A 27161-nucleotide genomic window follows, 5' to 3' on the forward strand; every position below is an offset into this window, starting at 1 on the left:
GATTGCTCACGATCTGATTCCTCCTCCTCTTCTTTGTTGTCTGATTTATAGATGTATGCCTGTCTCTTGCCGGTCGCATGACCCTGTTGTTTCAAAGAAAGTTTTTTCTGGCTTTCTAGTCATGCCGTTTTGCATCCTGTTTCGGAGCAAAAGCAGAACAGGATGTGAACATACAAAAGAAAAGCATTAATGAATAAATATCAGAGCCCTCCCTTGACTAGAAAGCCATTGCAGTAGTTTTCAGTAACATGTGCTAAAGCTTGGGGGCAATATAGAGCCAGGCCCCTCCTCTTTGCATGGACGCAGATACTATTCTCCAGTAAGTGCCCTGCTATCAAGTGTAAGTGGCTGCCCCTGGGAGCAGGCAAAGGGGTTCTTACATTCCCCTTTGTTCCAGCACTGTCAGAAGGTGCAGTGTTAAGAGCTGATAATGGTGCTGTGGAAGCCAGTCCTGCGGTCTGAAGTGCTGACCCATCTGCTGGCAGTTACGGTTTGCGAGAATGAGCCATGTGGGCATAAGTTGTGAGAACTCCCGAAAACATCTAAATTTGCGTGATCACATCAGTGAAAGATGTGGATTTTCATCTCTCTTTGTTTGGTGCTAAAACCAAATTTCGATTGTCACCCACGTCAACACATACACTTACTTTCCTCTCTCGCTCTTGTTCTTGTCCTGTCTTTCTGTCTCTCTCTCACACTCTCTCCCCCTCTAAATCATCATATACTTTTCTCCTTCCTTTGCTCTAACTCTCTTTTTCGCCATCTCCTTTTTGCTTTGTTCTTTATGCACATAAATAAAAAACATTATAATTTATAACGCCAAAGACTCCAACTTTTACAAATGCGAGACCGATTGCATTCCAAATGTTTGTTTTTGATTTAACATCTTTATTGCAAGCATATGGTGGTTTGTGGGAAAAACACTTGTTCCACCCTGCTGAGGCAATACATGTTGCCTTTGCTAATGTTTGTTTCATGATTGGAACTTTAGCGGTAAAATATTCAGCCCAAATATATGTAATCCACTTTCTTTGCCTGCATTCTGTGCTATCAGCTTTCAGTGGCTGTGCAGTTTTGTATTGAATAACGCTGAACTATAGCTCTGCCATTACCTACCTCCTGGGCTAAACTGAATCCTCTTTGAGACTGCTTTTTCTTTCTTCTTTCCATTGACCTGCTTATGTTGTCTTCTAACTTTATTTTAGAGGAAGTGAATTGTGTTGCTCCTGTCATTCAATTGTATGGTAAAATTCATGAAGGTAATGCAGATAAAATGCAATTCAAGGTATAGGACAGGAAAGGTCAAACTGCCTCAACCAGCGTTATATCGAGCCTTTTCTAAAACATATATAGCTCGTGTTCCCAACTTGTGGTATGGAGGCAGGTTTTCTATATATTTATTCACTGTTTTGCAATGCAGCGTTTTGTCATATTATCCATTTTTGCACAGCCTCTATCTGTCATGTGGTCCACATCGTTCGAATGGTTTGAAAGTATACAAAGAAACGTCCATTCTGTGAATTTATTATGAAACTCCTTCCCGTAGTGCCTTTAACAGATATTTGCAGGGCGATTTCTTCATTCCATTTCCTTCCTGCTCTTCCTCACTGCTCTCTTCCCTTTAGTTCTTCAAGCTGTGTTTGCTCAGTGCTGAATTAGCGTCTATACAGAACCACAAATATTGTTGCTCTATCAGTGACTTTTGACATCCTGTTTCTGTGCCACCTGTTTTCTCTCTCACAGATCTTGAACCGAATAAAATTTGTCGCTAGCAAACGTCATGGTGCTTTTCCTTAAACATTGATGTTTTATTTAATGAAGTGTTAGTTAGCTTAATCAGTACTCCTTTGATATTTCTATTTTAGATGATTGTGTGGATGTTTGAGTTTATTTGAGTGCATAAATATTTTTCAGAGATTCTTTAGAGTTACCATGAACAAAAACTAGTAAACCCTTTTTAGTTGTTTACAATTCCACCGTAGTTTCCCTGTGTTGGTAGTAAAATCGACTGGTCGACATAGATAACCAAGTTTTGTTGCTGATTGTTTAACCTCTTCTATGCCCATGACGAGATAGTCTCGTCATGGAGCACGGTTGCGCTGTGCCCATGACGAGACTATCTCGTCATGGACCCCGCCCGCTAATGTAACGCCCGGCACAGGAGGGGGAAAGGGCGGGGCACTGAAGGGGTTAAAGATCTACACTTAGTCCTTTTTGTGTGCAAGAAAACACTCCGGGTATCACATGCATAGAATTCTTCATATCTGTGTTTTATTGTATCATGCTTTGCTAAGCAGAACAGCATTAGGTAGATCTAGGAAACAATATTTATTGTTGTTATTTAATTTTGATTAAACCTCATCTGACCTCTATCCCAAACTTCAAATTGTATTTAAATGTATATAAACAAGGTCTCTTAACTTAGAAGTTACTAAGATCCTAACATGTAGATACCAATGCCTTAGGATGTGTTTCCCTTTCACTAAAATTAATCAATATTTTACTTCTAAAATTTCAAATTCTAGGGAAGACGGCAGCCTAAATGTAGGATGAATGTGGAGTGTACCCTGCACTTATCAGTTCACTTCATCTGTGGACTTCCTTTCTAGAGATATCTCATTTTGCTATCTGGTACTTGCATAAACCTACTTCCTGTTTGATTGAAGCAGTGCCACCAGATCATAATGTAGTGTAATTGATGCTGCCTGCTCTCTGTTCTCACTTTAACTGCAGCACATTCAAAGCAACATGGGATCACTGTGGCTTACACTGAGGTATTTTATGGTTTTGTTTGACATATACTTGGGAAAGACATTAAGAATTCCCCTGTCCACCCCACCTCCATAAAAGTACTCTGTGTTTGCAAGTTTTCCATTCTACATCCTATTCCAAATCTGTGATAATTTTAGTCTCGGACTGCTCCCTGTTTCTTCTCAGCTCTCTGCTGCCTTACTTGTGTCCCTTTTACTTGTTTCCTCCTTCTCAACCATGTGTCTCTGTGCTTTTATTGTTGAATTTTGTATGGAATGGCTTTTTAACTGCTAAACACATTTATTACACTATGAGTACACTGGTCAAATGCATTTCGCCAGGCTCATCTCCTCTATTGCGCTATTTTTAGCAATTATATATGAAATTGTGGAATAGTGCTTATTATGCCTACACTAATTATGGTGATGGATTTTAGTAGTGTCTTGAGTTTTATTTCTTTAATTGTATCCCAACTATGGGTGATGCATGGGTGTGTTTTTTTAAAGTTTTTTTTCGGAGTTTTATATAGCTTGAACTTGACCCAAGGGGTTTGGGTATCCGAGAGCTTAACACGAGCACCAGTTGCGTTACATGAGGACACATTCATTTTTGCACAGGTAGAATAAGTGATTTGCCCAGAATCACAGGATGTTTTGCGTCCTTGCTGAGACTCGTACCCATTTCTCCAGATTTGAGGGCGACCTCTCTAGTCGTTAGGCCAACTCCTCTTCCCCAGGTTTGTCGTGATGGCCAACAAGATGCTTTAAGGGAAGCCCCAGGAGGCCCCTTCAATATTTGTCAACATCCTGCAGCAAACCTTGCCAGAAAGCTGCCATATCAAGAAGAAAGTGTGACTCAAGCAAATGAAAAGGGGACAGATGACTGAGAAAAAGCAGCTTATTCGGTGTGCTCTGAATGCGAAACCTGGGGCGTTGGACACTTCCCTCGCCTTTCCTAGAGACTGAGAAAGCGTAACAGTGTCTAAAGGCGGGCACACCTCAGGATCCAACGTGAGAGAGATCAAGCGCGCAGCCAAACCACGATAAGAGTATATGCAATATGGCTGCTATGGCATACACTTCTCATTGTGAAAAAGATGGGCCTAAGCAAACTGTTACAGCCCACCAGGAGGCAGGTGGGTCCAAAGGAAAGAGGGGGAGCAAACCTGGAGAGATACACAAAAAGGTGGTAAGCAGATGGCAATATAGAACCACCCCACCTGATTACCTCAGAAGAAGGGTGCATGGAGGCCAGGATGTAAAACAGGATGCACACTGGGTGTCGAACCTCTGCCTGTGTAGCCTACAACAAGCCAGACACAACACAGTGCATGAGGCCCCAGGAGTGAATGAGAGTTGTTACTGGGCGGGCCCTCGGGGTGGGCATGGGGTGAACATGCTTTCCGTGGCCTCCCTTCATGAGTCCTTAGAGAACCTGAAAGAGTTTTGGGATTTTCTGAGCGGGTGGAGGACTTATTCACAGTACCGTTCTTGAGAAAAGGAATACAGAAGTTTCTCAAACCAGTAGGGCTGTTAGCATTCTTCAGCACTGAGAGGGCCCACTGTGCTTTAATGCAGCTCCCCCGCTCGTTTCATCCTCTAGGTGCTACTGATTGACAAGTTGCAAAAACAGAGATACAGTCCTGCAGCATGTAAGGATAGCCAGACATAGTATATGAATGACAAACAATCCCTTTTTTCCAAGTTGATATACAAAATGTGGGGACTCCCAAAAATATTTGAGAAAGTAAAGATCAGGGTGCGAACCATGGTCATCAGATGCATGCTAGTTTATCCAGCCAAGTTAAGGGTTGCACACATTGGCAAAACATACTTTTTCCCACAGGAAGACAAAGTATGTGAGTGGTTGGAGATAGGTAACAGGATAAAGACGAGACTGTGGAAGAGACCTGCCTCATGCTAGCTGGTTGGCCAGCATGAGGCAGGTTGGCAGACAGTGGGCCTGGAAGAGCATGGCGGAACAGTGGACAAAGGGGAGTGAGACGAGTATGCAGTGTATCAATCTCAGAATTTTGTTCAGAGGAGATGGAACTCATTGGAGAGACCACATCCAAAAATCATGCCACTTATGCCAGTTGATTTTGGTGTACCTGAGAAGGAGATCAGGAGAAGTGCTCCCTTATGTAGATTTGAACTTTATAATACCTTTTGGAGAAACTGGGTGAGATGAACAGTCTATACATTGGTACTTTATCTTGGGAGGAGGAGGAGTTAGAATAAATTAATCTAACACTTATAGGCGAGGTTGGAGTGCGTGGATAAGTAAGCATTATGGCAATATGCAACTCAGTAGTTAGATGTGACAGGCACTTCTAGTATTGCAGTGCAAGCATTTGTAATCAAATGGAATAGTGGGTGGGGGTGTTCTTTTTCAGTTGAAATGTTTTGTGTTTGAAGACTTATTCAGTTTGGTTCCAAGAAACAGAGAGGCATTAACATAAATTGACGTGCACCACATGGGTGGGAGAGGAAGCAGCCTGGGAGATGAGAGTGCAGCAGGGCAGTAGAGAACCGGTCAGAACAAAGGAGGGGAATGGGTTGGGGATTCTGACTTGACAATGATTGAGACGGACGGGCATCGTAGGGAAATTACATGGCACTTTAATGGGGACAAACTAAAGAGAGGAGTGATGGCAGGACCTGAAATGAGTGGGTCTTTAGCACTTCAAGAGGCCCACCCATTGGGAACTATTTGTACCTTCCTAGTGTGGTACCGATATAAGTCATTAGCGTGGCTAGGATTTTACCAGAGGCGCAAGGGGAGTTACTATCCTACTCAAAATATTTTGGTTTGTAGATGGACCCCTCGGGGACCTATGTTGTGGTGCACTGGACGTGGGGTTGGAAAACCTATACAATCAGTTTAATCTATATTGCCCTCTGAAATTACAGAAGGACACATTGGAGAATCTAGTCCAATTGCTGTTTTCAATCCTAGCAGACATTCATTTGTTGGGGGAAACTTTAGCCAAGTAATGTTTAAGATAGTGTATAGAACCTCTGGTTCAGCGACAATGACTGACTTCTCTATGGAACTATACTATCACAGAGTGGATAAAAGGAGGGGGCGGTATGGGTCTCACACCTGCCCTTACTAGCTCAAACTAACACAAAAGTTGGCTTCATACCCTCAGGCAAATGTTGTTTGCATGTTCAACAAAATAGCAGGTCTGTACCTGAGACTCAATGAGTTCTGTGTATGCTGCTGCTTGTTTGTTACCTGAATTCAAGGCAATTCCAAGAATTGAACGAGGATGGCTCACTCACGTAATGTGACATGCTTCATCATTTGCCACCTCGTCCCACCCTGGTAAGATGTTACTTCTAGTGCGGACGTGACCTCAGAATGGGGCTTTTCTGAGGGAGTTCTTAGATATTACTTCTCTCAAGACAATGATTTAAGTCCAGATTATTACTTTAAAAAAACCATGGGATATTCCATTAAATTATCCTTTAATTTGATGCTATCCCAGGTTGATTAAACAGACCCTCCAGGATTTCGCGGTTTGCAGCGAAATCGGCACTTTTGTAAAAATACCGAGATTTTTACAAAAGTGCCCACAAAAACGGCACTTTTGTAAAAATGCAGTGATTTTTACAAAAGTGCCCGTGAAATCGGTAATGCGCACAATCAGACAGCAACTGCTGGTGACTAAGTTTCATGGGGAGACGCTTCTTCCCCATTTAAGAGGGTGCCTTTATCATAGCAACCTCGGACAGAAAGAGGACATCTTGGGATCTAAACCGAGTGAAGAAACTGGTATGGTAATGACAGCATGACAAATGTAGGTGGCAGGCGAGCGAAGGGCAGGCGGCAAGCTTCCTGGTAACAGAGTTCGCTCAAGTAAGGGCCAGGCGGACGAAAGGTGTCAGGCATCATGGCCCAAAAGGCAGCACAAGAAGATGAGATGAGGACAAAGGCAGGAAGGAGTGGGATGGCAGCAAGCACCTTAGGGCAGAACCTGGCGCGGGTAGAAATCAAGCGAGAGGAGGACATTTTCCAGGCATCAAGTGAAGTGACGAGGTAAGACCAGGATATGAGTTGATGAGGTGGCAACTGGATAAAAGCAGGGAGTAGAGGAAAGGTAAACAGGAAGGGACCATCTTGGGGGAAGAATGGGAAACAGGTAGGTAATTTATGGGAAGCAAGGTGATGGGTACCATGGAGACAAGGGACCAGAACAGGACACTTAGCGCGCAGGCAGTGAACCCAATGGGGCAGATCAGGAGAAAAGAAGTCACACTCTGGAAACTGTCAGACGGCAAGGAAGTGGTGGAGAGTGGACAGAGCAGCAGCAAAATCCATCCATACATGTCCTGTGTAAATGTCTGTCACCCTAGCAGAATAGTAAAAAATGGCATTGTCATTTACAATGAACGCGCGTAAATGCGAGTCCTATTACATTGCAAATGTTATAACGTTGTGCCCCTCCGACCCCTTCACCCGTGAAAACATAAACGGTCCCTAGCCAGACCCTCCGGGGTTTCGCGATTTGCCTTGAAGTATTACAAGGTTGTATAGTGCCTTTATTATGAGTTTCTCCTCAGCCACTCCTAAGTGGATTCCACAGGTCATATACTGTGATTGGTTGCAAATTTCAATTTCTTTGGGTAGCTCCCTGTTCCTCCAATCTGGACCCCCAGAGCATACGCTAAGGTAGGTCCTTGAATGTTATTTCCTATGGGATGCTACCAGGCCATTTTTGATGGGCTTCTCAGAACCTATACTAAAGCAAAGGGAAGATTGCATTTCCAAGGGATAAGAGCCTTCACCTGTGGGCTGCTTTCTCTGTTCCAAATCCCAAGTTGCCTATTCAAAGTGGAATACTCTGCTAAAACAGTTTCCATTGATTTAAGGCTGATAATGAATTGATTATGAGTAAAATAAAATGCCGCAAAAATGCAGCTAAATTTCCATATTTGTGCCGCTAAATTTGCTAATCCATGCCGCAATATCCTGGGGGGGTCTGATTAAAAGGTTACTAAGGGGGAAATTGCATGTTTAATGACTTCTATGCATCACTGTATAAGAATTCTTTTATTTTTATGCCAACATGTTTCTGCATCTAATCAGCTGTGGGTCTAAGGCATTCGTCAGTGCCGTGTCTATGCCCACTACGCTGCAAATAGTAAGGGCCTGGTGGTCTTAGGTATGGAAAGAGGATCTACCTCTCAGCTTGTACCCTAATTAGTGATAACCTAGAGCTATTTAGCTAGGAGCTTCATGCTCTGTTCGGGGTGGGTCTCTCCTGGTGTCACACTTTTGTCAAGGTTGAGGACCCACATAGAACCTAAATTGCCCCATCGAACACCAGCAGCAGGGCAGGGTTTTGAACCTGGGCCTTTGCAGTCTCCACCTTCATGCCTGGAGATTGAGCTGCGGCGGATGAACACCTTCGTCATCCCTCCGGGGGTGGTTGATGTCATTTTGTCAGCCAGGCACCCCTCGACAAAATCTGTGTTAGCCTATTGTTTAGGACAAAATTGTGCTTAGGTACGGCACACAAGATTAACCTTTTCCGGGTCAAACTATCTGACGTATTGTTGTTTTTAGCCCAGCAAGACCTTCCTATGGGCTCACTTGAAGGGTATGTTTCAGCTCTTTCAGCCTTTTTGCGTTACCGGATCAACCTTCTTTATTTGTTTCCAGTTGTTATTTGCTTCTTGGAAGGTTTACAACATTTGTTTGCTGCCTCTCCGTTTATCATGCTGCAGTGGGACCTTCTCATGGTCCTCATGTTTCTGATGTACACTACCTTTGATCCACTTCACAGCTGCACCTTGCACCTTATCATCCCCAACACTGAGTTCCTCATCACTATAACATTGACGCAGCGTGTGAGTGAACTTCAAGCTCTGTGTTAACCCGTCGCACACCACGCTCTTCCCAGTCAAACTGGTTTTGCGGACACCGGCATCGTTCTTGGCTAGGGTTGTGGTGCTGTTCCATGTCTGCGAAACATCACCTTGCTGGTGTTCTATAGTCAGCCTCATCCCTCTAAGGAGAAGGAAAGACTCCATCGCTTGAACCCCAAGAGAGCATTCCGCTTCTGCATAGATCGTACCGAAGACCTTTGGCTAGACAATCAGCTCTTTGTGGGGTTCGCTGGAGAGAAAAAGACAAGGCTGTGCAGAAGAGAGCCATCTTCCACTGGATTGTGCTCTGTATTAATGTTTACTTTGCATTGGTTAAAAAGCAGCCCCTGAAAGGACTGCATGCTAATTCTACCAGGGCCATGCTGCTACCACTGCGTTAGCACCCAGAGTCCCTGTTGTAGACATCTGTCAGGAGGCTACGTGGGCAACACTCCATAGGTTCACAAAGCACTATTGTTTGGACGGCCAAGTTCTCTGAGAGGGACATTTTTCCCGCTTGGTCCTACAGGACTTTCTGTTTTGAATCCATTCACACCACCATATAGCTACTGCTAAGATATCAAAAGGTGAGGAAACTGAGGCAAAAAATCTATACCTGAAGCACAAGTTATTTTTTTTCTGTACTGCTCCCTCTCGTAGAGACTGTATCTAGTCGCACATTCTCCACTGACCCTCCCATTACATGGCATTGACGATATTGACACAGTGCTTTAAATTAAGAAAAAATGTGTTAATATAAGGTTACTTTGTGATAAAAACGAGTTTTAGTAGCCTTCAATATAAGAAATTTCTCTAACTGCACATCTAAGGTCTAATACATGGGAGATGAGCATCAGTGGTGCCAAGATTTGTATTCAGTGTGCATCATGTTTCGTATTCTCATTGATGTATTTTATGTTATTTACAGAACTACTTTGAAAGCTACCTTGCCATCGCTTCAACGGTGCCCTCAGTCCTGTTCATGATGGTGAACTTCATGCTCGTCAACAGGTACGTGATTATCTTCTATCATTTGTACCTTCTCATTTTTTAATAGAATTGGTTTGGAAAAGAGAGGTTCTTTCAGCATTTTACAATATGTAACACTGTTGATTGCAGACTAGGTTTAAATGATGATATACTGGAAAATTGGAATATTGCCAACTTCTGTTGCAGACAATTCAGAATAGAACGAATGTTCTAATAGCTCATACCCATCCTTCGTCAGGCTAGGTCAGTCTTTAATGTCCACTGCCTCGACAGATGCCCTTTAAGAGCCGGTATTATGTCAGAGGCATATGGTGTAAGGCATTATTAAAGTCCGAATTCAGTCAGAGTACATTCAGTACCGTCCATCCTACAATTGGGCATTTTTGAACTGTGTATGGTTTACAGAATTATTGCTTTTAACCCTTTTAGTTCTCCAAGTGTGTAGGCCTTACTTGAATCCCAGTTGTTTGCAAATAACACAGCTCCTTATAGGAACCCACTTCCTAAACCTCCATTAAAGACCTACAATTATACCTCTGGTTGTGACATGCATAAACACATACATACAATTAACATAAATCTATTAACATATTGAGGTTTCTAGATACATTGCATGGTTCATTTTAGATATTTGAATAGCATTTCATGCAACCAATTTTTTGTCACTGATGACATTTTGGGGAAAAAACAGCTGGTCTTACTAAAGATAAGGGTATAAATGAGTGCTCACTGTTAAAAGAAACGGGGTATGTATACATTAACCTTGACTTGAACGTGTGCAGCATTTCTGTGTCAGTTAGTGAACCGTTCCAATTCCATTCACGGCTCCATGGATATCTCTTGAAAATTGTACACAAAGGGCACTGGTGCCCGGAGGGACGCTAGGGGGCGTGCGACAAGAAGGCCGCACTGTAGTGGGGCCCTGTCAGCCCTGAAGTTAATATCCGCCATCTATCCTGAATCTGACGGCGAATCCTGCCATTAACCCTACACACCGAAACGCAAAATACAGGGGCACCTGAACGAGCCCTCTGTGGGGTAGCAGCCGCTGTTCCTAACGTAAAAGACGACCCACCAGTGTGGCAGCCCGCGCGGCCTACAAACATCGGCGAGGCCACAATCTGGGTGACGGACTCGCGTCAGCCGGCAGATAGGCAAACGGCGGTGACTCAGTGGTGGGGAGGAACTGGTGTCTGGAAGTGAGAGCCACACACAAGGTACGAATTTGGATGCCGGCGCGGAGGTGAGGCGAACAGTGGGGGCAGACCAGAGCTCAGACGCACGGCATAGGGACATCGCGCCCCCGGCATGAGACAGAGGAGCGGGCTGCACGCTGCAGGCCTCCGGGGGCAGAGCTCTTCTAGCAAACTAAGGAACACAACTTCCATCAACACTCGTAGAGCCTCTCCCCCGCACACCGCCTCGGGATCCCTGGCGGTGAGACGCGCAAGCACACAACAACGCAAACAGCCGCGGCTGCCTACGCCACCGCCTGGAAAGCGCCATAGAGATCCTGCCGAGCGCTGGGCTCCGGAACCGCAGGAGCGACTCTATGACCCACAGGTACTCGCCTTGTGCCCACGGCTTCTTGCCCTGGGGTCTGCCGGCTGTTGGCCCGCTGCGGGCCGCCTGGGCCGCCGCGCTCCGTCCTGCACCAGCCGTGCCTCGGTTCGGACCCTGCCGCGGGGCTGTGGGAGGCAGCCGGGGGGGACGGGGCTGTCCCGCACGGCCCCCGGGGAGCCTAAAGACAAGTGGGAGCCTGCGGGGAGTTGCAACACCCCCTATATATGCTTGGCTCAGACCGTTAAAGGAGGATCGGCCTGCGCAGGAGGGGAGATTGGGAGCTTTACGCCAGGAGCGCCGCCATTTTGGTAGCTCTATTGAACTGCTGTCGGGGCCTCGCACTGGGCCCGCCTGCTCGCTGTCTCTCTGCCCCGCCGTCGCCAGGAGCCTGATGGTGTACCGGCCCTAGGGAACCCTCCGATGGCGGTGAAGATATCACATTCAGATGCCGAGGTATACAGGCGGCCCACCGGGACATTTCCTGCATGGTCCCTTGTCACAGCACATGGCCACAGCCTGGAAACTGATTTACCTGAAAGCCCACGGCCCGAAGACATAACCTGAATTGAACACACTGGCCATCAGGACGGATAGTCACACAAATCCATGAGAGGTGGCACCTGGGCTGCCCCTAGAGGCGTCCATTCTACTGCTGGCATTGATTACCGCTGAAGTGCACAGAGAGGCCACTGCGTCCTGACGGTAGACAGGGCAACCCCCAAAAATATGCAGGACTGACGTAAGTGGAAGACACATTTGGCTCAGGGCCCTGGCCTGAGTGCTGAGACGGGGGTGAAGGTCTTGTCCACAACACTGTGGCGCACGACAGTGCATAAATAGGTGCAGCCCCGAACCTCGAGCTACGCTGCTAGACAACACTGGCGATCAGGACGCCTTGCTCCAGACCTATCCGTACTTCGCACATAACGTGGAAGGTGAGCAGAAAACTGATCAAAGAAACACAGCTATCGATACCTCCCACCTACCTCACGACACAAGAAAGATGGGTAAGCCAGAATCCCTGCAATTCCCCTAGTTCTGGCAGGCATGTGCCTTCCCATATCGGGGTTTCCTCTACATTTTTTTTCCCATCTTATTTGTCTCTCCGCTCCCTTCAAAGCCTCAATCGTCCTCTGGGTTGCCGATAGTAGTTGTCTGAATCCCTTGCCCCCGTGGAGGTAATGCAGATAAGTGTTTGATTCAAATTGGCGCCTTTCCAGTGCATATGAGAGGTGATCGCCCAGAAGGTATCCCCACTCGTTGATAGCTATTAGGTGTGCTGCGCAATAATATGATCTTATGTCTGGGAGGGCGATCCCACCATTATATTGGTTACGCTGAAGTGCTATCCTCGCTTGGTCTTCCATCCCATAGGAAGTGTACACACCTCGTTATCAATTGTCCTAAACACGTCTTCGGGTATCTTATGGTGTGTGTTTTGAAGAATAGAAAATTGTTAAGGTAGTGTGATCATTTTATACATTCCTGCTCTGCTTACTAGTGTAAGGGGCATCAGTCGACATTGTTCCACATCTCTATGGAATTCTGCTACTACCCTCTGGATATTATAAGCAAGGTTCAGTGGGATGTTTATGGTTATGTAAAGGCCTAGGTACTTGAATCTTTCGTTATCTACGTGCTGGCGACCCGGAAACCTTTGTGTATCTATGCCCCCCCCCCCAGCTGGATATAGGATGGATATGTCCCAGTTAATTCTATAACCTTCGTGTCTTCCATACTCCTCGAATATGTGAATCGGGGTTGGAAGCGTCACTATGTGGTTGGTGACATACAGGAGGATATTATCGGCATAAAGTTAAATCCGCTCATCTCGACCTGTCTCTCTATCGGCTGTGAATCCTTTTATGTCTGGGTGGGCTATGACTATGCAGGCTAGCGGTTCCAATATTGGGGCAAATATCAGCTGTGACAGCGGGCAGCCCTGTTTGGTGCCCCGTTCCACTGGGAACTCAACCGACATCGCTCCATTGACCCGCACCCTCGCCCATGGTAAGGTGTAAAGTAGCTCTACCCATGCCAGATGTATCGGCCCTAATCCGAACCTTCTTTTTGCCTGCCTCATGAATAGCCAGTGTATGGCGTCAAATGCCTTTTCGGCCTCAAGGGATAGAAGTATATGTGGGTCAGTTCTGTCTTTGATCCAGTCTAGCCAGTTGGCTAAACGAGGAAGGTTACACCTTGTTGCCCTTTCAGCCATAAATCCTGACTAGTCGGCGTGAATCAGGGAAGTAATGACTGGTAACAACCTAGTCACCAAAATAATGGCCAGTATTTTGGTTTCTACGTTCAGTAGCGAGACCGGTCGGTAGGATCCACACTCAATAGTTGGCTTCCCGGCTTTGTGAATTACCAGCACTGCAGCGTTACGAAGGTCTGGAGGGAGTGTTACCTCTGTTCAAGCTTCCACATACATCTTTAGTAGGTATGGGCTCAATAAGCCAGAATTCGCCTTAAAGAATTCCGCTGGCAGTCCATTAGGTCCCCAGGGTCTTCCCTACTTTTTGCTTACTTATTGCAGTCGCGACTTCCTCTAGAGTGAGTTCTTTGTCAAGGGTTTCCCGATCCTCTGTGGATAGGGTGGCGAGGTTGATATAATGGAGATAGCCCTGAATCTGGGAGTCATCTGCCAAAGCCCTGGCCTTGTAGAGGTCGGCATATTAGCTTGCGAAGGCGTCTGCAATGTCCTGTGCTGTTATTAACATGACCCCCCCTCCCCCTTATAAATGACAGTCACCCACCTGGATTCCCTCTCCTTTCTATCTAACCATGTCAGGAGCCTCCCTGCTCTTATCCACTGCCTTGTACAGGCAATGTTGTGTGGCTAGGAGGAGTGATCTTGTCTCTCGGCGGGCTAACAGTTGGTATTCCTTGCGAGTGACTGCAATTTGACGTAGGAGGAGCTGGTTAGCATCCATGCCTACTTCACTTTCCAGCTCTAAGAGCCTGTTTTCCAGAGCTACGATCTCTTGGGCCTCTTTCTTCCGTTTATGCGCTCTAGCATCCCCCTATCTCGCAGCACAGGTTTGAAGGCTTCCCAAAGGACCACTGCTGATGACACTGAGCCATCGTTTTCGTCGAAGTATAGTTCGGAGTCTACTTTGATTTCACCGGTGACTACTGTGTTTCGTAGGTTCCAGACGTTGAGCAACAATTCCCGTTATTCAAAACTGATGTTTCTGGTTTTTCATTGATAGCGGTGCTACCAGGTCCAAAGTTAGAGCAGTGGAAGTCCCAAATTTACCTCTGTGGAGTAAAACTATCCAAGTTGTAGGAGTAACAAATAAACAAATCCAAAATCCAGTTTCTGAGAAGTTTTCAGTAAAGATAGGTTCTTTTGAATAGAAGCACCAATTTGTTGTTTGCGACTCAAGTCCTTTGGATTTGTTAGAAAAGGATTTGTTGTGCAAATTAAATTGCACTATTACTGTACGTCAGATGGTGGGGCGTTACAGACACATGAAGAGGATGTGGATTTTTAAATTTATCAGACGGCAGACTGAGACTGGAATTTTCCCTTTGCTAATTATTGATGAATGCCAAAGGTTGGGATTTTACAGGGGAAGGCATTGGACTAGTTAAAGGTGGAACCAAATGCTACATACCCTTGAACACTTCTATACCATTTGACCCCAGAGACAATTGCAGGAATACAACCAGTGAAAGATGACATGTTACAAAACGGAATCTTGAAAGAAATAATTGTGAGTCTGGCAACCGTAATTGTAGAAATAGAAATAGAAATGGAAATCATAAGATTAATGTTAAGTTTGGTCACACAGTAGAATCTGATTGGAAAACAAATATAACACAATATGGCTAGGCTAAAACTGTGTTCCTGGAATGTAGCGGGGCTCAATGATAGGGGAAAAGGGATCAAATGTGTGGGATAATTACCCAAAATACATTTGACATAATATGTCTTCAAGAGACCCACATCCCATGGGCAGAAAGAGATGTATTGAGGGTCCCGGGGTTTAATTTATTGGTATGTACAAGCCATACTACAAGAACAAGAGGTGTTGCTATTTTACCAAAATCCTTTTTGGGGCAGGCCAGACGCAAAGCAGCTGATCCTATGGGTAGGTGGGTGATTGCGAAGATCAAAATTGGAATTACAATATGCTCTATCTATGCTTCCAATCAAGATGATCCCTCTATCTTTATTGATCTCGAAATGGAGCTTGCATCCTGGCCTCAGGCACTGATATTCTGTGGGGACTTCAACATCTCTCTGACCCAAAATGGGTTAGTATACAATCAAGGTCAATATAAATATGTTGGTCGTAAACCGAAGGTATACAGAGCTATTTCACAACTCAGGGAAAGCCTAGGCCTGGTTGATATATGGGATTTGAAGCAGCATCAGGATCCAGGGTATACGCATTTCTCACACCCGCATAATAAATATGTTCGTATTGACTATATCTGGATGTCAAGTAATTGTGCCAATTGTGCCAATAGGATACAAATCAGTAAGCTGCCGAAGATTATTTCGGACCACAATCCCTTAGTACTCACATTAAGTATTAACAATATGTCTAGACCTCGCTCAAGCTGGTCCTTTGATAGGAAATTGCTTGTTAATAAAGAGTACATAGAGTATATTAAGGTATGGGCGCAAGGTTTTATCGACTGTAATCGGTATAGCGCTTCAAGAGATATGGTCTGGGACTGCTTCAAGGCGTCAATCCGGGGGGAGACAATAAGTTACGTGGCCAGACAGAGGAAAGAACTTGCTAGGATAAATGAATTACAGCTTCAAGAACTAGCTAGAATAGAGGAGAAGCATACTCTTCTAATAATGCAGGGCGGGGATGGGGGGCCAACATTTAGAGAAATGACGATTCTTAAAACTGAGATAAATAGTAGGTTTTCTCAGAGGGTGGCTGAGATGTATCAATCTCATCGTAATAAGATCTACGAAGCAGGGGAGAAGGTTGGTAAGCAGTTAGCACTCCGCACTCGCCAAAAACAATCTCGCAACTTAATTACTGGCATCGAGTTAGACGGGCAAGAATATACAACACCGGTGACTATCCTAGAAGTTTTCAAAAAATATTATCAGAAATTGTATCAAAACGAGGATACGTTAGACCCTGTAGCAATTAAAGAAGCACTTGCTAGATGGGTAACCGAGCTGGAAGATAGTCTAGGAATGGATATGGCTACTAGGCAAGACCTAGAAAGGGACATAACCCAGATGGAGGTGCAAATGGCCCTCGCAGAGCTAGCCTCGGGTAAAGCCGCAGGCCCTGACAAAATACCACTGGAGCTCTACAAAATTTTGGGCAATGTCATAACACCTCTACTTCTCGATTTATTCATAGGGATTCAAGTGAGTGGCACCCCTCCTAGGTCATGGACGGAAACTAATATAGTGATTTTCCCAAAAAAAGATAAGCCCCCTAACTTACCCTCATCTTACCGCTCAATTTCTCTCATAAATTCTGATTCGAAGCTATACTCTAAGATCTTAGCTAACCGGCTCAGGGGGGTCGTCGAGCATCTGGTCTCCCTGTGGCAACATGGCTTCATTCCGGGCAAGGGCACTACGGACCACATCCGTCGTGTTATTGCGTTGTTTGATGCCATGAGTGTCGCGGGGGGCCGGATGTCGATGGTCCTCCTGGACGCCGAGAAGGCTTTTGACAGGGTTTTGTGGGAATTCTTGTGGGCGGTTTTAGATCAAAATAAAATGGGCCCCCGCTTTGTGAAGTCCATTAAGGCTACGTATTACACACCTAAGGCCATGGTACTGGTAATGGGTCATGAGTCTCAGCTTTTTGATATATTTCGTGGGACTAGGCAGGGGTGCCCATGCTCTCCGATTCTATTTGCCCTATATATAAATCCCCTCATTCTAAAACTGTTAGACGCAGAGGTAATCAAACCGATTACAGTGGGCCCCTTCGACACTAAAATATTAGCATACGCCGATGACGTGGCGGTAGTAACATCTCACCCCACGGAGGCAATAATTAAAATTGAACAGATTACCCAAGTCTTTGGCCAGTTTTCGGGGTATTCCCTAAATAGGGATAAAACGATGGTTATATGTACTCAGAATACTCAATTTGAAGACCCAAGAAAGGTTGAAAGTGCTGTATACCTAGGAGTTCGTATATGTTATGTTATGTTATGTTAAATAAATTTCTAAGGGCGCAACTAACACCATTAGGTTTCTTGGCGCCAAAGTAAAGAGAGCAGAAGATAGTGCAAAGGCCGTTTATTGATAAGATTCTGTGAAAAGAAAAGTTTTAAGGGCAGATCTGAAGCTGGGGTACGAAGTGGTCAATCTCAGGGACAAGGGGAGGGAGTTCCAAAAAGTGGGGGCCAGGAAGGAGAACTTGAGCCCGCCGTGTTTCTTCCTCTTATATCTAGGGATGGAAAGCAAGACCATTTGGGAAGACCGGAGAGTGCGGGAAGGGACGTAGGATTGAAGAAGGGAAGAAATAAAGAGGGGGCCCTGGCCGGCTAGAGATTTGTAAATGATACAACCCAGCTTGAACTTACAGCGGGCGGCTACAGGGAGCCAATGAAGGCTCTTCAGGAGGGGACGGACATGATGCTCTCTAGGGAGGAAGTGGATCAGGCGGGCAGCCTGATTCTGGATCAGCTGAAGCCGCCTGAGTTGGTAGGCTGGGATGCCTACATAGAGCGCGTTGGCGTAGTCTAACCTCGATATTACAAGCGCCATCAGGGCCAAGGTAAGAGCCTCGGAAGTAAGTAGCCGGGAGATTTTCTTAATTTTCCTTAATTGGAAGTGGCTGGAGGAGACTACCGCGCTATATCTCCCAAGATAGATGAAATCATTAAAATAAATAATGATCCTCTCTTCCAAAAGGTTAAGAATGATTTAAAAAGGATAGATGGCCTGCATCTCTCAATTATTGGATGAGGTAATTTTCTTAAAATGAATATTTTACCCAGGGTCCTATATTTATTCCGTGCGATCCCACTATTGGTGGATGATAAAACTATCAAGGTCCTGGAATCCCAGATGAGTAGATTTGTATGGGGGTGTGGGAAGATAAGGAGATCCATCCGATACCTCTCTCTACCAGTCATAAGAGGGGGCTTGGCAATCCCTAATTTAGGATTTTATCTGTGGGCTGCCATGCTCCAGCAGATGACGTCATTATTTTTTATCAAAACATCTGAAATAGTGATAGGGGATAGCTATATACCCTCAATATATGAATTGGTCATTGGAGATAAGGCTAATGGCCTTCTTGTAAAGCAATTAGAACCCTCATACTTTAAGAAAGTTAAGTTTAAGATTATATCGAGCGCCTGGGGAATTTGGAGGGAAACTGTGAGGGATCTTAATATTCCTAAATATAATAAGTATACTTCGTTATGGCATTCTACACTGCTACCAGTACAATTATACGATGATATTTCTAGAAGATGGGAATATTTAGGAGTGTTAACGGTAGGAGATTTCTTACTGCCTGGCTACGGTAATAGATTCCAACAACTGCAAAGCAAATTTTCTATTTCTAATACTAGTGTAATTAAATTTATTCAAATTAATACGATTCTTAATGTAGAAAGTGCTGATATTTCATTGGACAATATTCCCCTATTTGCTTGTATGGGCAAATCTACAACAAGGATCGGTACTATATATGATATTTTAATTGAAAGTCAACGGGATAACGTAGAGTCTATTGAAGCGAGCGGGTCAAGGAAACTGAATAATTCTAATGTGGATATTGATATGTCATTAACCCTTTTAATGAAGCTGTTTGTGACCTCTAATCTGAAAGCCCAGCTGTATAAGACTATATACAATCTCTATTTTACATCTGCCAAACTCTATTCTTGGGGAAAAGAGCTACATCAGAATGCCCGAGATGTGGAAAAACCGTGGCACATTTACTCCATATGTTATATGAGTGTGATAAACTTTTAGTTTTGAGAGGTATGATAGAAGGTTTTTGGCGTGAAGTGTTTGGGCACTTAGTAGCTGAATCTCCTACCCTTTACATCTTGGGATATGATAATACACTGAGGCATACCAAGGAGGAGGAAACATGCCTCTTTTTGGGGACGGGTGTATATAGGATAATCTTAACAGCTCGTTGGAAGGATGTAGATGCCCCCAACTTTCAGGCTTGGCTTGTCCTGCTGTTAGGTATGTACCATCAAGAGAAGGCGATCTTTGCCTGTAAAGGGAAGAAGGCGAGAGCTCAAGGTATTAATATCTGGGAATCAATTGAGAATTGGAGTAATAATAATAGAGCTTTCTAATCGAATTAGGTTTAAAATTACCTCTGTCCTATATTTTTAAATCTGTCTCAGATCGATTACTTTTTGCCAAACACTTTGATATGCTGTATATAATCTGCACGACTTTTTCATATGTGACCACTGTTTAAAATTGGAATGAAATAAAGAATGAAGCCGGAAAAAAAATAATAAAGAAATAATTGTGTCCATGTAACTCTCCAATCTGATAGAGACATCCAGCTGCAGATTCTTTACCTTTGAATTTCCTAGCTGTCAGACTGGATCCAGATGATTTTTCTTTGAGCAATAGCCCTGCGCACTATGACGTTGTTGGCGCCGTCTGCACTGTTCTGTCATCCGCATCACCTATATAGGCACCACTTCGGCATGCTGATGTCAGTTTTGTTTTTCCGCACTAGCCAGGGCAGATCCTTGAAGAGAGCTACCCTCTGTCACTTTTTGACATTTTGTCGACCCCTTTTTTGGTGTATAAGTATGTCCTAACATGTCTAAGAAGACTTCTGGGTTCCAGCTGTGCGGTGCCTGTTACCATGCCATATTGGTTACAGGCCCATACCTGGTTTGTCTCTGGTAATTTGAGCGCGACTATGACTCTAAGTCGTGGTTCGAATGCCGGGCCATGGATCTGAAAGCTTTGAGGGAGCCATCCCTAAAGCTGCTTGTGTCCCAGTGCTTGGCATCGTGCTGTTATCCTTGGAGGTCTTGTTCAAGGTCCCAGTCAAGCGGAAGGTCCTGCCCTAAAAGTCCTAAGTCTTCATCCTCCTTCTCGAAGTGGTCAAGTCAGTCTGGTAAGAAGCACAAAAAACAAAAGAAATCGAAGCATTCTTCGTCTTCTTTTCTTCGTCGGCCGACGTGAGAGAGGAACCTGTGCCTGTGTTGGCTCCGCGCTTCCCCTTAGTCGTAGTGTTACCGTCCCAACTCAAATAATTTGACACCATGTGCCTCATATTTGGGCGGCCTGGACATACCGGCTTGCCTTTGGGCCCCAGAGGCTAAGAGGTGGCTCCATCCGGTTCCCCGCCGGCAGCTCTGGCACCGGTGACGCCCCATGAAACCGCCGATTGATCCGGTTCGAAGCCGGTTGTACCATTGCAACCTTCAACAGCACCAGCCCCAACACAAAGACTCCCGATGCTCCCATGCCAGCCTCATTCTCATCCCCGACGACTTGGAGTCTAATTGGCGCCTTCTGATGCCAATACCGGCGCTGACAGAACCCTTAGGTCATTGGTCGTTTCCTCAGCCTTATTATGAAGGGCTAGGAAGGGAGGAAGATTGGTAGGGGTGGCAGGACCCTTTGCAAGACCAACCTTATCAAGACATGGACTTTGACGAGGAATTGGGTGAGGCCAGCAAACTGGAAACATCTCCAGGTTCTGGCCTACTTTCTCCCCCTAACATGGCTACAGAGGAGGGAGCAGCATACTCTATGGTGGTGCGAAGAGCAGCTGAGGTCCTGGACCTTCAGATCAAGGCCAGCAAAGGTGCACCTGTGAATTGGACAATTGCCCGGCATCATCGCCTTGCACCGGACGACCCAAATTTCCTCACCAACCACCCTACCTATGAGAGCTTGGTGGTCCAAGCCTCTACATCCCACGGCGGATTCCCTTCCTCACCCCTGGACAGAGAATCCAAGAGGCTGGACAGTTGAGGGTTAGATAATTATTTCTTTCACCATCCTTGCATTGCAGTCGGTAAACACTGCATGCCTATTGAGCCGTTGCTCCCACTCCCTGTGGGAAATGGTTGCATAAGTGCTGCAACAGGTCCAGGATGAGGCCCGGGCCATCCTCTCCCAAGTAGTATCAGACAGTAGAGATGTGGCAAAGTTTACCATTGGTTGTGATCTTGACACCAACATGGTGGGCAGGGCGATTTCATCAGCAATGGCTGTTAAACAGATTTCTGGGCTCCCAGGGGATGTGCAGCACTCTCTCATGGATGTGCCCTTTGATGGCACCCGTCTCTTTAGAGACAAGGCAGACATGGCGCTGGAGCGCTTTAAAAACTCACAGGCCATGGCCAAGTCCTTGGGTCTCTCAGGAGCCACATGATCCCTGTCTGCCTTTTTCCCCTTTTGTTGCTACAGAAGGGGCTTTTAGCCACGCCAGCCATACCCCAGCCACAAGACTGCGCAGGTTCAGCAACCTCTGTGTGGCCATGGCTCTTTCTGACCTCGTGGGTCAGGCTGCCGAGGTCAGGTCAGACCATCACAGGCCCTACAGCCTCCGCCTCCAAACTTTCCTAGTCAGGCCCTTCCAGATCACGAGCAGCCAGTTGGTGGCAGGATCAACCATCTCCTCCACCATTGGCAGAACATCACTTCAGACAGGTAATCCAAATATTCCGTAGGGGCAACTCCCTCCCCTTTGACACTACCCCTCCCTCCGTGCCTCCAACTTTCGACTGGACGACGGAGGATCACCTGACTTTGCTTTTAGGAGGAAGCCATGACTCTCTTAGCCAAGGTAACCATATAGAGGGTTCTGGCACCAGAACTAGGCTGGTGTTGTTATTCCTGCTACTTTCTGGTCCTGGAAAAGGACATGGATCTTCATTCTATCCTTGTTCTGTGAGCCCTCAAATACTTCCTCATAAAGAATAACTTCAAGATGCTCACTCTGGCTCAGGTATTGTCTGCCCTGGACCCAGGAGACTGGATGGCAATGTTGGACTTGCAGGACTCTTATTTTCACATTCTGGTCCTGCCTGCTCATCGACCCTACCTGTGGTTTACGGTGGTACACAAGCACTTTCAGTTCACATGCTCCACTTTGGCCTTAGCAGCGTCCCCCAGGTGTTCACCAAAGTGAAGCCTGCGTTCGCAGCTCATCTACGCAGATCAGGGATGCCAGTCGTCTCCTATCTCGACGACTGGCTATTGAAGGCGGGCTCGCCCCAGGCTGTCTCCCACCTCAAGAGTACGGCAAACATCCTGATTGCTGGGGTTCACTATCAACGTGCCGAAGTCACACCTGACTCCATCTCAGCCACTCCCTTACATCGGAGCTGTTCTGGACACAGTGCAGTTTCGGGCCTATCCTCCCGAGCGGCGAGTTAAGGATACTCACGCTATGAAACCGGTGCTTCAGCCTCGATCCTGGATTTTGGCTGCTGTGCCTCTTGGCCTCCTGCATCCTGCTAGTGACACATGCCAGATGGCATATGCGGGTTGTCCAGTGGGCTCAGCATCAGGTGAATCTCTTTTACATGGTCCAGATCTCAGAGGGAACTGCACAGATCCGGCAATGGTGGCTGTCCAGCCGAGATTGGGTCAAAGGCAGACAGCTCACCCTTCCCTAACCAGACCACACAGTAGTGACAGATGCATCACTCCCCAGATGGGGCGGCCATCTGGGAGAGGTGGAGATCAGAGGACTTTGGTCCCCAGTGGAATTCAGGCTCCACATCAACTTGCTAAAGCTTTGAGCGATTTGTTTGGCATTGAAAGCCTTTCTTTCTTCAATCAAGGGGAAGCTGGTTCATGTGTTCACAGATAACACCACCACCATGTGGTACTTCATCAAACAGGGTGAGGTGGGGTCGTAGACCCTTTCTCAAGAGGCCCTCCATCTCTGGCCATGGCAGAAACAGCAGGTCATATCCCTGGTCATACACCTGGCAAGTTCTCTGAACGGCAGGGCGGACAAACTCAGCTGTCATTGCCTAGCTGATCACGATTGGTGTCTCCATCCAGAGGTGGCGCAAGGTCTTTCAACAATGGGGAGAGCCTTGGTTAGATCTGTTTGCCTCCGCCGATAATGCGCAATGTCAGCTGTTTTGCTCCCTGGAATTTCAAAGGTGGCTCTCGCTCAGAGACGCTTTTCATCTCGAGTGGAGCTCAGACTTAGCCTTTCCACTCATACCACTTCTGTCCAGAGTACGTAAGAAGATCAGGAGCGGCCAAGCCATTCTCCTAGCTCCGCACTGGGCGTGGATAGTCTGGTATCCCGCGCTTCTCCAATTGAGCATCAGGCTGCCCTTTCGGGATGATCTCCTGTTGCAGCAGCAGGGCAGAGTCCTCCACCTGAACCTGTCAACTCTTGTGTGGAGATTGATCGGCAGCTGTTGATAGCACTCGAACTACCTGCCGAAGTTTGCAATGTTATTTTGGCAGGCAGGGGGCCCCCCACCAAGACCGTGTGCTCATGTCAGTGGAACAAATTTGTAAAGTATTGTATAGTAAGATCTATTGTTCCCCTTTCTGCTTCCCTTTCTCAAGTATTGCTTTTTATTTTTACCCTTGCCACGCAGGACTCCGCACAGGGCACTTTCAAAGGGTACTTTTTGGCTCTGTCTGCCTTTCTGAGGCTGTCCGACCAACCCTCATTATTTAAATATATCCCATTGTAAATACATTCCTCAAAGGTTTTGTACATATCTTCCCACCTTCCCCTTTCATTATGCCTCAGTGGGACCTTCAATTAGTTCTCACCTTTCTAATGTGCTCTCCATTCGAACCTCTGCACAATTGCTGCCTCCTTAGTATCAAAACAGCCATTTTAGTGGCAATCACATCTGCCTGTATTGTGAACGAATTGCAGGCTCGGTCTTTCAATCCTTCTTACCTGACTATCTTCCCTGATAGGTTGGTGCTTCCCACTATGGCCTCTTTCTTACAGAATGTGGTAACACCATTCCATGTGGGGCAATCTGTCATCTTGCCCACCTTCTACGCTCCTACACAATCCTCTAAAGAGGAGGAACGACTCCACTGGCTGGACCCAAAAAGAGCATTGTTGTTCTACCTTGACCGCACTAAAGAGTTTCGGGCGGACAACCAACTACTCCTGTCTCTACCAGATAAGGCATTACTGAAGGTAACTTGTCAATCTGATAGAGACATTTAGCCGCAGCATCCTTACCTTTAAATAGATGGGACTAGGGACAAGTTTAGACCAGGAAGTCCTGCAGGACAGAGTAGCCAAAAATGGCCTTTACTGTCCAAGCATTAGAGCTTGTTAAACGTGTACAGGGATGACCATGTTGCTGCCTGACAAATGTTGTGGACTGGAATTCCACATTGCAACAGCGGGATAGCAGCCTTAGATCTGGTGGAATGAGCCCTTAAGCCTTCAGGATGCTGCTTTTAGGCCACAGCGTAGCAAATTTTGATGCAGGGGACGATCCATTGTGATATAGTCCATTTTTGCACCACACAATCTATCTTTGTTCCCCATGAAATAGCAGATTCCTTACCAACCTACCCATCTTGCCGGCAATTCTGACAGGTTTTTAGGGTCAGGGCTGAGCCCTTTCAGGGTCCTAGTTGTTCAGAAACATACAAATGTAAGTGCACTTCATGGCTCCGCACTTCTGCCTTGAACAAGTAATGAAAAGTTACTGATGTCAGCGCGCCGAGGTGGTGCCTTTATAGGTGACGCAGACATCACAATGGTGCAAACGATGCCAACTATGTCATGCAGATCCGACCACTGCCACCTACCGGCACACAAGGGTATTGTTCGAAGAAAAATCTTCTGAATCCAGTCTGACGCCTGAAAAATTCAAGGGTATGGAATTTGCGGCTATATCATGTCTCTACCAGATCAGGTACCAAAGCTAAGTATCTTGTCCATCATGGGTCTGCAGAAACCCAACGGTAAATATTGGAAAGTTCCAGATTTAAGAAAAATTAATGAAATTGTAGTGCCCTGTTGTTCCGTGGTACCAAATCCAGCTACCATACTGTTCCAAATTCCCTGTTCTGCAGAATGGTTCACAGTAATTGACCTATGTTAGGCTTTCTTCTTAGTGCCATTGCATGAAGAAAGTCAATTTCTATTTTCTTTCGTCTTCAAGCAGAAGATGCTAACATGGTGTTGTGTGCCACAAAGGCACACAGAGAGTCAATCGATCTTTAACCATATACTAAAAAGAAATTTAGAGACCCAGAAAATGCCGCACAAATCCACTCTATTCAATATATATAGACAGTTTCCTTGTGCCGTCAGAAATGCAGAATGCGTTAAAAAATGACACCATCTTTTGAACCCCCTGGCTGAGAACGGACTCAAAGTGCCTTTGGGGAAATTGCAGTACTGTCCAAGAGAAGTTAAATATCTGGGACACATCATTGTGAAAGGAGCTAGGAAAGTGTCACCAGAAAGAGTGTAAGCAATCTTACTGATGAATGCACCAAGAACTCAGAATGAATGTTTTTGGGAATGGTTGGCTACTGTAGACAGTGCATACGAAACCTTTCCTAGGTGCCAAACCTCTACAGAGGCTGACACACACAGATTTCTAATCCAATTCCATGGGACAATGAATGTGCAAAAGCATTCCTAAAGTTGTAGGAAAAACTGTGTGGCGCCCCATCACTAGGAATGCCAGATTATACAAATTAATTTAGCTATTTTGCAGTGAAAGAAATGGGTGCGCTCTTTCAGTTTTGATACAAACACATGGAGGGTCTCGAAAGCCTGTTGCCTACTTAACTAGATTCCCTTGACCCTGTAGCGGCAGGACTTCCCAGTTGCCTTAAAGTGGTGGCTGCGGTAGGTACTAGTCTGGAAAAGAGCGAGAATATAGTGATGGGTTCTACTAACTGATTTGGTCCTAAACTCCCTGGAGGTGTTCTTAACAAGAACTCAATATATGACCTACAATAGGTATGAATAGAGTATCTTCTCATCGGACAATGTTGTTTTAAATCATTGCACAGTGTTGAACCCTTCAACGTTATTGACTGTAAATGATGATGATAACTGTGGTGAAAGTGAATATGATTGTCCTGCTATCACAGAACTGTGCACCAAACCCCGCACTGACTTTAAGAATGAATCACTGATTGAACCAACACTAAAGAAAGGGCACCTGCCTATATTTGAAAATACAAATGGCCCCAAAGAAGGGTCCCAATATTATACATCACTAACTGGAGCTGACCCTGACATATTTTCAAGCCATATAACCACAAACTTGATTAGCAAAAAATATATTTCTTTTTATTGTCATAATATCAAAACATACTTAGCAAGCTTGAAAGAAGCATAATTACATACACAATAAACATCAATAATAATCTATAGTGTCCACACATAACTTCATTCATACTGGCATTCTGGCAAATGATCATACTGAAATGGACATTAAGTGGTCGATCCTGGAAAAAATTTGAGCTGCCCATGGCAAAGACCCGAGCCTGATTAGAAAGAAAAGAGAGTTTTTTTGGATCAATCTTCTAAACTCTGTTAATAAGGGTTTGAATGAACACTGTCCCTGGGAAAATGCCATTATGTAACTTTGATTCCAACTTCGTGTCTTAGCGTGGCCTTCTTGGGATTTTATCCTGCAGTTACACCCTGTCGTTCTAGGGCATGGCTATTCCCTGGGACTCCCGATCGGGTGCCTGAAATGACTATTTTTCATATGTCTTCCTAATGTTTGAATCGCGTTTCTCTCAAAAATACGGGATTGAACCTTGATTATGTTTTGGCCCCTGCGGATGATTAACTGGATGGGGTCTTGTATGTAAGATCGAGTCTTCGACCTTGTTCAAGATGGCCGCTGCACTTGGCCTGGAGGTTTTTTGCCATGTAGTTTGCCATGTAGTCCGCTCTCCATCTCTATGCATATCTGAGTCCGCCCTCCGATGGGAGGATCGATTAGACTGGAAACCCTTGAAAATGGCGGAGCCCTTCTGAGAACCTTTACGGCTGGAAATCTCCCGCCCCGTTTGAATGCTACAGAATATTT

At 45.6% G+C, this 27161-nt stretch overlaps 1 protein-coding gene across 1 annotated transcript in view; it reads left to right on the plus strand.

The window, feature by feature from the left end:
• SLC29A3 (solute carrier family 29 member 3) overlaps positions 1-27161 on the plus strand; it is a 271683-nt gene that overhangs the window by 96835 nt on the left and 147687 nt on the right. The window contains exon 3 of the mRNA XM_085603462.1: positions 9556-9638. Coding sequence (XP_085459588.1) covers positions 9556-9638 — 83 coding nt within the window. The remainder of the gene's footprint in view (positions 1-9555; positions 9639-27161) is intronic.

This window comes from Triturus cristatus, chromosome 1_2 (assembly GCF_964204655.1).
Source record: "Triturus cristatus chromosome 1_2, aTriCri1.1, whole genome shotgun sequence".
Taxonomy (NCBI): domain Eukaryota; kingdom Metazoa; phylum Chordata; class Amphibia; order Caudata; family Salamandridae; genus Triturus; species Triturus cristatus.